At 42.1% G+C, this 12,739-nt stretch overlaps 1 protein-coding gene across 2 annotated transcripts in view; it reads right to left on the bottom strand.

Moving 5' to 3' along the window:
- Positions 1-12,739, bottom strand: part of DNA2 (DNA replication helicase/nuclease 2) — a 1,108,563-nt gene that overhangs the window by 683,974 nt on the left and 411,850 nt on the right. For both annotated transcript variants that reach the window (XM_044056952.1, XM_044056951.1), the window contains exon 11: positions 7,609-7,839. In XM_044056952.1, coding sequence (XP_043912887.1) covers positions 7,609-7,839 — 231 coding nt within the window. The remainder of the gene's footprint in view (positions 1-7,608; positions 7,840-12,739) is intronic.

The raw sequence follows: 12,739 nt of genomic DNA, 5'->3' as shown, positions 1-12,739 counted from the left end.
AGAAAATTTCACAATACAAAAAATAAGACCTCAAAGGGGAATGAAGAACATCAGATTAAAGCAGAAATTAAACAAGTAGAAACTAAAGTTATGGAATACCTACGGAGTGAAGGATTTAGTATAGAAAGTATAACACAGGTTATATCACAGCATGATGGAACAATGAGTCCCCAAGGAAACAGGAAGAGCGGGAGACAGCTGAAAAAGAAATATGGACATGGGAAAGAAAGAGATTTAATGTGGGGCAATATTTATACAAAAGAGAAAGCAAAACTAATCAATGCAAAAAAAACACCACCAAAGATATTTGAAGAGAAATACAGGCAAAGACATCCAAGTATGGAAAAATTCACAATGCAAAAAAATAAGAAAACAAAGGGAGAAACTAAAAAGAGGATTAGTAATGGAGAAGTTAAAGAAATGGAAACTGAATTTATGGAGTACCTGCAAAGTGAAGGATTTAGTGTACAAACTCCAACTCTGGTAACGTCACAGCATGACGGAACAATTTCCACAAATTAAGGAGAAACAGGTGGAACAGGAAGCATCTGATCAGTTGCCACATGAAGATAGGTTCATAGGTTAGTACTAAGCTAACTGCCCTTGCGAGTCATTCTAAGCTTAGCCAATTATCCCTTGTGAGACTCAAACCCTGCACCTTGTGTTTGTAAGGCAAACACGTTAACCATTAGGCCACTAAGTGGGAAGCCAGTGCAAAAGTTCAGCTGTAGTTGCACAGCAGGGAAAGGATCAGGAAACAATGGCAACTCTGACACAGACAATGGTATGGAGTGATAGGCCAGTGAGTTCCCATATGAAAGAGCAAACGTGAGAGGGGTCCATTTTACTTATATACCCATGTGAAAAAGCAACATACAGCATATTTCCTGACTGTAACTGCCATTACTTAATATCCATAATCTGCCATATCACACGCACTTAAGTCTCTCACCAACAGGTACCATTATGACTGTGTGAATGACTTGAGATGTACCTCCCTGGATTATATGAAGAGAGACATGAATGAACACACTGAATGTGTGTTCCAGGCATGTACGTCCCTAGCTTTAAGCAGCATTCTACCATCACCCAGAATGATGCCTCAATACAAACAGAAACATTTTTGACCTTAACAATTGAATTATTTTCTGGTGCCATTCCAGGGGTATCTACTACCTGACAGCCTGGGAAGATATGACTGACAGACCATGATGCTTTGCCAGAGATGGTCTGTTATCTGTCTCACTTGGGCTTCAGGCTTCTGGCAAAGGCACTTGCCTCCCCCATAGTGCCTTTTTTAGAAAAAGTGATGAGGTTAAAACTACCAACATAAAAATTTCAACAAAACCCAATGCTGCTAAATGCCAGGAGTCTAAACATGAAATTGCACTCATTGCAAGCATTCTTAACCCTGGAAAATACTGATATATGCGCAGTCCAGCCAAACCTGGTTACTCATCCTATCATACATTCAGACCCCAAACTGTGAGAAGTAAAGCCAAAAGAGGTGGAGTTTCAATATATATTAAAGACACACACACCTCCAGGCTGGTCAAACAGTATGACGCAAAGGACACACTCCAGGTGCAGTTAACCATTGACAAGACCCCTACACAAATCATAGCCAGCTACTGACCCATAATCTGACTCAAGATGCACAAACTGCCTATCTAGACCTCTTCGAATCTATCAAGATTCAACCCTTTACCCTGATCCTGGGTGACTAACTACCCAAACACAGAATGGAAGAATTACTCATGCCAGAACACAAATGCCCAGACATTCCTCGATTTGGTCAATGCAAATATTTCGGAACAACTAGTCGATACACCCACAAAAGGTGATAATACCTTGGACTTGGTATTAACCAACATGAGTAACCACTGCAGCATCCTTGCAGTATCAGCCTGCCTTGTATGATCCGACCATAAAGCGGTCACATTCAAAGTCACCATCTCCCCCGACCCCCCCTACAGCTAGGGTTAAACAAAAAACCTTCTCCAAAGCTTATTACAGCCTCCTGAGGGATGGTATAAACAGCTTCACAGCCCCCTCCCCCTCTCTAGGAACTGGCACCAGTATCCAAAACTATACCAAATTACTGTACGAACATTTATATAGAGGCATGGAATCAGGAATACCTGACGGGACTAAATCATCCTCCATAAGGAAGAGTAAACCTGTCTGGTGGACATCTGCAATAAATAAACTCTATAATAAAATAAAAAAATTGCTGTCCAGGACCAAGGAGGAGCAGGTGCCCAATTGAAAGCAATCTTTCCTTAGCCTAAACAAGCAAATAAGAGCACTAGTAAAATCCTCCAAAGCAAACAGAGTCCAAATTGGCCACATCTACTAGAGACCATCATAAGGCCTTCTTCACATATGTTCATAATCTCCAAGGTAGCACCCAGTTCTGTTCAGAACTGGTAGTCAAGGACACCACATATACAAATGTCGTAGATATAGCAAACTTGCTGGCTGACAGAGTCAGTGAAAATGTCACCCCTCTTCCCCCATCAGTAAATCAGGGGATTCCCAGTACCTGCCCCTTCCCCTTTTAACTAGGGATCAGGTCATTACTGTTCTCTCAAAGGCAAAAAATAAACTTTCATGGGACCCGATGACATCCCAGGCTGCATCCTACATGAACCCTGGGGTATGCCACTCGAGGTAGACCCATATCGAGTGGCATACCCCAGGGTTCAGTCTTGGGGCCTCTGTTATTTGGGATAAACTTTTCTGAGGTGGAGGCCAAAACCAGTGGGCTATGGCTGACCAGGTTTGCAAATGACTGCAAGCTAGGCATTGTCATAAATTCTCATAGTGACGTGGACATCCTCCAAGAGGGTCTCACCCAAACAAATGACTGGTGCCAGAAACATGGCCACGAGCTGAATACAAAAAAATGCATCATCATCCCCTTTGGGGAGAGTGACGTCCCTACAAATTATCACATTAATAACAATGTCCAAAGCATGCAATCAGTAGTGAGAGATTTGGGCACCCAGATTGATAGCAGCCTGACTTTTGACCACCATGCTGCTTCCATTGTATGGAAAGCTTTCTACATGACCCACCTCATAAGTTAAAGGTTATCTCATCCAGGGACAAGGAGGTCATAACATCCCTGTATTTTTCCCTTATAAGGTCCATTATTAGGTACAACGCTCCATTCAGCATGTACCTTGCAAAGCACATGCAGCAGCTGGAGAGACCACAGAGGTTCCTCACCAGGAGAATCCAGGGCCTCAAAAATCTACCAACACAGATAGGCTAAAAGTCCTATCCCGCTACTCTGTTTCATACAGACTCCTCAGAGGTGACCTCTGTGTGGCATACAAGGCGATCTCGTACCCCGCCTTGATGGGACTGCTGCATATCCGCAAGTCAATCTCCACGCAAGTAACCCACACACACAGCCTCCACCTGTGATATCAACAGGACTTGTTGGGACAGATTTGTGCCCCAGAGACTCCCCCATCTGTGGAACAGACTCCCTCTCCACTTCAAGCAGAGTACTTCTTTACCCTTTTTCAAGCGCAACCTCGATAACTGGATGGAAAACAGAAAATACATCACTAGGATTCCACCACTGCCCCTGCTAGACAGGAGCACTGTGTACTGATTTGTTTATACATGGGCTAAACTCTTGGCTTGGCTTATAAGGGCCTCAGGGCCAACAGCCTAGTAACTTCCTACGATCCATCAATTAAATGTGATTAGACCAAATATTTTCATACAAACTGTGTTGTCAACACCTTGCATTTTAGGTCAACATATTTAGGTAAATTGTGTTTCAACAAACGTGTAATCAACCAATTTACATAGACTTACACAGACAGACAGGCAGACAGTAATCTTTGGTTCAACTGCCTGCCAGTTATCAATCCATTTGGTCCCTTCACTGGATGAGAGCAGACCGAGAGGAGGGCAGTCACTAAGGCAGACAGACCTGGTGGTTTGAAGTTTTCTGGTGCTACCTTATAAGTGGTACTTCTCTTCGGACAGCTATGCTCCTAGGGTACTTACTTTATGGGCATCTCTTTCTCTAATTCAGTATTTCCACCATAGTCATAGGTAGGTACTAGGCTATCGGCCCTGGGGCCTATACAAGCCCAGCCAAAAAGGTACCCTGGCTTTTGCCACCCAAGAAAATTATTTTCCTGTGCCACTGTCGAGCAGAGCCACAGAGGTGATCCCTGGGGTGAATTTCCTATTTCCCATCCAATCAAGATTTTTCTTGAAGAGTGCTAATGAGGACGTTTGTTTGATACAGACAGGTAGTTTATTCCAGAGTATGGGAAGTCTCTGGGACAGGAATCTATCCCTCCAGCATGTTCTGTTTATTGTGGTGACAAGGTTTAGGTCCCTAGAGCGTGTAGCTCGGAGGGAATGGGATTTCTTTAAGTGGAGCATGTACAACAGCAGCTCTGGGTTTGACATAGCTTTGTATGTTAGGCAGAGATCACCTCTGAGTAGACGATATGCGACGGAGTAAAGCTGGAGTTTTTTGAGACTGTCTGCGTAGGGCATCTGTTTGAGGCCGGTAATCCTCTTTGTGAGGTATTTCTGCAGCCTTTCCAGTTGTTGTAGATGTCTTGTGAGGTACATACCAAAAGGGTTGTTGTACTCTATAATGGGTGTGATGAGTAGAGGGGAACAATGACCTCTTTTTTTCTGGATGAGAAACCTTTTGTAATGAGGTGTGCCATGTAGAAGGATTTCCTGACTACTGTGGCGATATGATTATCAAAGTAGAGACTACTGTCCACCTGTGTCCCAAGGTCTCTTATCACACTTTCGGTGTTAAGTATACTACCGCCTATGTTGTAGTTCATGGGTACAGAGTTTTTACCAAAGGGGATGACAATGCACTTTTTAGCATTGAGCTTGAGGCGATGGCTTTGACACCAGGCATCTGTCTCAGTGAGGCCCTTTTGTAGGATGTCCACATCGTTAGGAGTTTCGATTATGGCTCCTAGCTTGCAGTCATCTGCGAACTTAGTTAGCCTGTACTTCAGAGAAGTAGACACCAAACAGGAGAGGACCCAGGACTGAACCCTGTGGTACTCCACTTGTCACTGGTCTGAAATCGGATTTGGAGTCTGCTACTTTCACGGTGTGGTTTCTGTCAGTGAGCCAGCTGGCAACCCATCTTGTGACATAGGGATTTATACCTAGTTTAGTGAGTTTATCTATAATTTCAGAGTGGGGGATGGTGTTGAAAGCCTTGGCAAGATCTAGATAGGCTGTGTGAACCACCTTACCCTTGTCTACGGCTTTGATGACTGCTTCAAAGAAGTCTATCAGATTTAGGAGACATAATCTGCCTTTTACAAATCCGAACTGGGTGGGAGCCAGAGTTTGGAGATTACCAATGTCTTTGTTTATAAGTTCCATGATGATACGTTCCATGGCCTTGCAGACCAGGCTCGTCAGGCTAATGGGGCGGTAGTTCCCGGGGTCCGTGGTGGCTCCCCCCTTGTGGAGTGGGATAACCGTTGCTGTGCGACATTCAGTAGGCACAAAGCCTGAGGTGAGGCTATGATTGAACATGGTCCTTAGGTGGGGTGCCAGTTCATTCTGTAGTTCGTGTAGAACGCAGCCTGGGATGTTGTCTGGTCCCATGGAAGCTGTGTTGTTGGCTTTGGAGAGTGTAGTTTTTACCTGTGCAGCCGTGATTACAGGAACTTTGCATTCTTCAGGTATAGAGATGGGCTCTTTAGGGGGTGAGAGGGGGGTAAAGTTAGCACTGAACCTATCTACCGGGATGTTGGCAATATCAGTTGGGTCTGTATATTTAGTGCCATTGTGCTGTAACTCAGAGCAGATCTGAGTGTTGCCATTGAGATTCTTGACACAGCTATAGAATGCTTTGTGGTTGTCTTTAGAATCAGTGGTGATTTTGTTTTCGTAACTAGATTTGGAGGATTTTATCAGGGATTGCAGCTTCTTACTGAGGATGACCAGGGAGCTCCCATCCACTCGTGGGATTTTACTCTCTTTTGCAAGAGTTGCTTCCTTCTGTTGTAGAGTTTGTTTAAGGCAGGGGACCACCAGATTGGCTTCCTTTTTTTGGAGGATAGCGTCTTGGTTCTGTTTGGGATAGCACAATCCATGCACTCATGTAAGTGCTTATAAAGTGCAATTGTGTAGGATTCAATAGTCATAACTGTACTGTCCGTCTGCATGGGTGTCATGAAGTTCACCACTTCTGTCTTAAGAAGCATGAAGTTGGCTTTGGAGAAATGTTTTACCATAGTTTCCTTAATGGGGGGTGGAGGCAGGATGTGGATATCTAGGGTAATTAGCTTATGGTCGGATAGGACCAATGAGGCGTTGACTTCAGGTGTGGAACACCGGTCACTCATATTGGTAATGACTAGATCTAGGATATTGTTGCCCCTGGTGGGGTTGTGGATAAGCTGATCCAGGGCATTGAAGTTTATGAATTCCAGAAAACGTTGAGCGAAGGAGTTAGTACACGACTAGTTTTCCCAGTTAAGGGTGGGGTAGTTGAAATCACCCATTATTAGGGTGTTTGGTTGAACCCTAATATTTTCCAGTACATCAAGAAAAGAGGAGTGGGAATCCTGGGGCATGGTGGGTGATCTGTAGAAAGCTACAATTTGGATTGCAGTTCAGGAATTCCCTCTAGATGGCCCTATTAATTTCTAAGACAATGCCTTCAGATTCAAAGAAATCCTAGTATCACTGTATTCTCCCTTCGTTAGCCCCATCATCGAATACAACACGCCCTTTGGTTATATACAAATTGAGCCTATCCCTCAAATGGAAAGGCCCCCACTGAATTTATTTTTAACGATTTTAAATCTTTCACCTATTCTAAAAGATTACTAAAATTCTCCTTATGCTCAGTAGCCTACCAGTTGCTTTCAGGTGACCTGTCTCTCATTTTTCAAGCTGTGAAAAACTCTGTTTTATTTGAGTTCCTATTTCTTTGCAAAATCAGTGACTCTAAGACCAACCATAATTGGGACCAACAACAAATAAAAAAGACTCTCTTGAGGGACTGATTACGAATTAAACATATTAACAGCCTATGGACTAAAAGTCAAGTAAAGGACTACTCTGCCTACATTTAATGCCAGTCCTGATTACTGGATCGATAGAACCAAAGTTAAACAGGTTATTATCATGTACAGCCTTGCTTGATTTGGGAAGTAAGGGCCATTAAGTGCTTGCAAAAGGTAGCAAGAACTTTTAAGTCCACCAGGGCAGTTATTCACAGTTTCTCTGTTCTGGTTGCCTGGACAGACAATATAGTAAGATAAACAAAGGGGTGGTCCAACAGGGCACAAAAGCCTTATAAACTTAAAAATAAAAACAAATGTCTCCAACTTCCAGAAACAATTTGCCAATGAGAAAACACTTTCAAGATCTTAATTTCTAGAGAATTCATCAGGCTAATTTCCATGAATAAACAACTACATTACATACATAAAAAAACTTACATCAATGACTAAAACTAACCCGTAAGTTTAATTCTTCAGCAACTCTGATTTCAACTTACAGTTAAAATTCAGAGCATCATTTAACCTGGATCACTACAAGCATTTGGCAGTTTGCCATTTATCGTAATACCTGTCAAGTATGCAGGCAACGTGTGCAGAGTTTACTTCTGTCACAAAACCAGAAGAAAGAGCAATCAAACGGCAGTCTTGACCACTTGCAACTACTCTGTCACCAGCCATAAGTGTTGCTTCTGTGACTGTCCCATGGCTGCGCTGGAAATGATGTAGATACTGGCCCCCTGTAACCGGAAGCACATTGCTGGTTCTCACAAGATTAGCCATGCAGCCTCCATCTTTTTCACTGAAAAAGAAAATTATCATCATCAAACAGAATGCTGGGACTAGAAAACAAATGAAAACACAGAAAAACAAAACTGAGAATTAATGAAAAAATAAAACTTATTTCAACGCAGGATAGAGGCACAAACAAAGCAAAAAAAATACAAAGTACACAGTTTGGATTCACAAATAACTGCTAAAGAAGTGAAAATGCTGTTGCATATTCAATTTTCTGTAGTTCTGTCTGGTGGTTCAATGGGTTCAGTCCTGATCTCCAGTAACTACTGTAAAGAATCTGCATACTTTTTTTTTTACTATGTACATTTTCTCAGGGTACTCCAGTTTCTTTATGCCTTCCAAAAATATACTGTTTGACTGGCTTCTCTAAATTGTCCATGTATATTGCATTGACACTTTTGGCTTTGATTGCGACCAGCAAGAATCTGCAAATGACCTAATCACATATTTGGTTACTAAAAAATTAAACTGGAATAAATTTCCACTATTTGTCTCATTGCCCACTAATTACGCAAATTTACTTTTGCTCAGTGAAGAACAGTTATGAAGGAATTTGCACAAAAAAATGTTCTCACGTACCATGTGTACTGCCCAACTGATGAACTTTCACCATGCATCATAAATGGGTACACTTTATAAAGAAATTCCATAAGTCACGTCTACTGTTTGTCAAATGAAATGGCACCATATACAATAAAAAGGCAAGCTGCATAAAGAAATTCTACAACATGTGACCAGGAGAAATATACTTTCAGTCCAAGCTAACAAGATAGCACTGGCAACACAGATGGCATAAGCATCATGGATAAAGTCCTATGGCCCAGATAACCGGAGTTTGATTAGTGGTTATCATGGAAGGATAAAGTCCTAACTATGTGGACGGGTGTGTGGAAGGCACACACACTGACACACCTCCACTGTTGAACTACAGTAGAAACCAGGGACATGCAGTGTTTGGTATACAAGTGGGTGGAGCTTTGGCTGAGCTGCACAAAAAGACATGGAAAACATGCCTCAAGCCCTGAGCATACCACTCCATTGGACAGCATGAGCCCAGGAACAGGCTTTAAAAGAAGAAAAACCTCTTAGGAGTAGTAAAGCGATGTCCTAGGACACCCCAGTCTCCTCACTGTCGCCTATAATTGGTTGGAGTAAGTCCTGGGGTGGCAAACTCTTTGGATGAGGACATGCCCTTGTAGCAGCTGATGGCCAAATACAGGGAGGTTTGGAAAATAAATAAATAAATAAATAAAACAATCACCCAGTATCAGCCTATCCATCTTGTCCGTTCTTTACATCAGAGGAAAACAAATGTGTGTGACTAAAATTGAGCAAACAAAGGATTAACTACTGGAAAGAAAACACAAAATTAAAAATGGGATAAACAACAAGCAAGAACGTGCTTTATTTATATATATATTTTTGTTGGTTGTGCAAGAAGGATAAGAAGACAAACATTCCAGCCCTGGAATAAAGAGAGGGATCCCCCATTGCCCCTAGACTGGAAAGTCAGCTTATAATGGGTAGAAAAGGTGCACACAGTGGAGCAAGTGGCTGTGTTCAAAATGGCCTGAATACCATATAAAAGAAGCCGTAGCCACAGGGGTCCTGGAACAGTGTGGTCTGATGTGCCAGTGCAGTTTTTCCTTGGGAAGAGTAGCAAAATATGATACACTGAGTTAGCCATTTAAAGATGGTCTGTGTAGAAAAAGTGCAACTGTGTAAAAACTTACCATCATAGTAGATGGTTCAATTGATCACTGCTGCAGTAGTCCTGACTACAGAAGGCCCAGGCATCCAGCCTAACTTTCAGAACTCAACAACCCTCCCCCTCTATACATGGGAAATATCCATCCCTTTGTAACATTAGGACATCTGCATTGTAAAAACTAACAATATATACCATATTAGAGCTTTCTTGCCCAAGGAAAGGCTGTAAGCTGCAATGTCTCCAGGTTGGGGATTATGATGGCTCCCCTGATCTGAGACTAGATGTTCAGTATCAGTGCGAACACATTATGCTCCCCTTGGATATCTCCAAGTGAAGGGAAAAATTTCTGCCAGTGCCAAAAGGGTGCTATTAAAATCTCATACCCCTGTTTGCTTACCTTTCAGACCTTCCTAGGTAGTAGGTGGAATACAGGAGTGCATCAATGAATACACAAACATTTTAATGAGAAGGCATCTATCACCCAAACCTTTTTGCTGAGAACGCTTCAGCAGAATTTTTTTCAGCTGTTTGTTGCTTGGAGATTCAAACGGGCATATCTCAAAGACAGCCCACCTGTGTACCATCTGAGGGAAGGCATACCTGTGTAGCACCTATTCATATGGATCTACCTTTGGCATGCTGACTTGATCTATTATGTTCTGACTAGAGGGAAGGCATACTGCTTTTAAAATCATCTGACACTTCAGTGCTGCCTCCCAGGCCAGAGTGGGTAGCGCAAATGGGATATGACCATGCTCTTTCCTGCTTGCTGATAAACCAGTTGATTTCTGTATGGTTTGTGAACACCTGAAGGATGCCCTCTTCCCATAGGGTTTTGAAAGCCCAGAGTGTCTGCATCAAAGCCATCATTTCCTTCTCTTCATATACTTCAACCTCTGGGCAGTACTCCATACATCTTGTACACTGAATCACTGTGCGTATGTTACCCATGCTAGGAATGAAACATTTGCTTTGAGTGTTTTATGTGAGGAAGACTGAGAATCAAAATCCCCAAATTCAGTCTAACTTGGTCAGCCCACCATTTTAGTCACTTGGAAATTCAGGGTAGGATGGAGACCACTTCATCCAGATCTGAGATATCACTGGCGTTTCTTTATCTGCGGTCTGGCTGGGTGAAAGTAGCCATGTATCCACAGTTCTGAGACACCCATTGGCTGACTCCTTTCCTTCAAGTGCCAATTTGTGAATGTTCCAAATGCTCTATCTCCTCTTAGGGAAGAAATGCCTATTGACAACTGATGTTTAGAAGTAAACCTGGGAAAATAACTCTCCTGGAGGCAGCCAGGGCCGTTTCTGAAATGCTGAAGAAAAATACAACGATCTGAAAGCATGAGGGTTCAGCCTACCTCCTCTTGCCAAAGTGTTTATTCAAGGCAATTAAGTATGGGTAAATGTAGATGCCCTTTGTCCTGCAATACACAATTATTTGAGCTAGGCATTTCGCAAGGGCCTGGGAAAAGTAGCCAATCAAAAGAGTAAAGAAAGTACAGCTGTGTAAAATCTTGCCATGACAGTAGATATCCTTTTTACTATTGCAGTATTGTTCACCTAAGGGATCAACTGCCAAGGATAGCCCAATGTCCAGCCAGTGTCCCAAAGCCTTTAGGTCTTGTACGTGGTGTACGTCACACATATGCTCCTTGCTCAAGGTGTAGGGCATAAAGTTGACGTATGGATGCACACACACAGAACTTGAAAAAGCCCCACGAGGAACAGAATTCCCTAAGGGACAAAAGACTCCTTGACCAGGAAGGCAACATAAATACAGGGCAAGAGCTAGGACAGAGGGAAAAGGAGGGAGGGACTGAATACTGCAACAGTGAAGAAAAGGACATCTACTGTACACCACAAGGTTTCATATTCTTGTAGGAAGAATGTCTCTAATGCTTTATATATATATAAACATTCTATTGAATATGGAGAATATAGGAAATTTTCTTTTACTGTTTTTCAAAAGGTTTCTTATCCCATTAGATGAGGCGATTGGGGGCTTTTAGTCGAACAAAGTGAATTATATTGGCAGCTTCTTTTAAATGCTGCTTTTAAGTCGGGTATTAATGATTTGGCTGTTATTGGTTGTGTACTAAAAGCTAAGGCAGATAGGTTATAAATTTTAATTAATTAATAATGGATATAATACAGCATACTAAATAGATTTTTATACATAACATTTATCATTATTAAACTGCATCTGAGTTTTTTCAATAATAAGCTTGTATTTTTAGATAACGTATATTTATTGTAATGATTGCTTACACATTTTATATATGTTTTATGCCTTTAAGGTCTGAATTTGGTTTTGGCACCAAATTTAATATTTAAATAGTAGGAAATGGCTTTTTACTCCAATGAAGTTCCGATCTTTATAGGAATGAAAGCACTTGGTGAATGTTTTTTCTTACAACTCAGGAGGGATGCTCTTTTTGTTATTTCCAAGAATAACGCTGTAAGAAAGCTGAAGAAGCAGGCTCAAAATGGGCCAGAGTCAAATTTTCAAGCATAAAATTGAGGTCCCAAGAAGGCGGGACAGGCTTCCTGGGAGGCCTGACATGAAGGACACCTATAACAAACTGTATGACTTCAAACCTAGAGGCCAAATGAGGATTCCAAGGCAGACAAGCAGAAATTGCTTACAGGTGAGTTTTAACTGAAGAATATGCCAATGTAGCATGGAACAACCTCACACAAATAAGAGAGAACCAGAAGAACCTCAACAGACTCAATAGATAGGGGATCCTGATGGTGAGACAGGCACCAGACAGAAAATCTTTTCCATTTGGACATATGGAGTTTTCTCTTAGTGGGTTTCCTGCTCTCCTGCAGAACATGGAGAACATCCTCAGGAAAGAGAAATGCCTAAAAGGCATCAAAAATGTATGACCTACAGTGTCATTTGAAGAGTGGAAAGTTAAGGATGGACAAGAGATCCCATGTGAGATGATCCACCTGGTGACTGCCCTGACCAAGTGAGAAAGAAGGGGGAACTAATGCTGTCTGGGCAAAAAAGGAAGTCACCAGAAAGATTCTTGGGAGAGTCTTGCCTGATGTGCAGAACTCATAGCAACACAGGAAGGGGGTGGCATACAGAAACATTACCTTCCAAGGAAAAGACAGGGCATTCACTTTCCAAATTAGAAAACTTGGAACTCTGGAATGTGGATGTTGTTTGTTT

This window comes from Protopterus annectens, chromosome 14.part0 (assembly GCF_019279795.1).
Source record: "Protopterus annectens isolate FY-2018-M chromosome 14.part0, PAN1.0, whole genome shotgun sequence".
Classification (NCBI taxonomy): Eukaryota; Metazoa; Chordata; order Ceratodontiformes; family Protopteridae; genus Protopterus; species Protopterus annectens.
The sequence above is the reverse complement of the archived record's forward strand: the minus strand, read 5'-3'. Positions and strand labels throughout refer to the sequence as shown.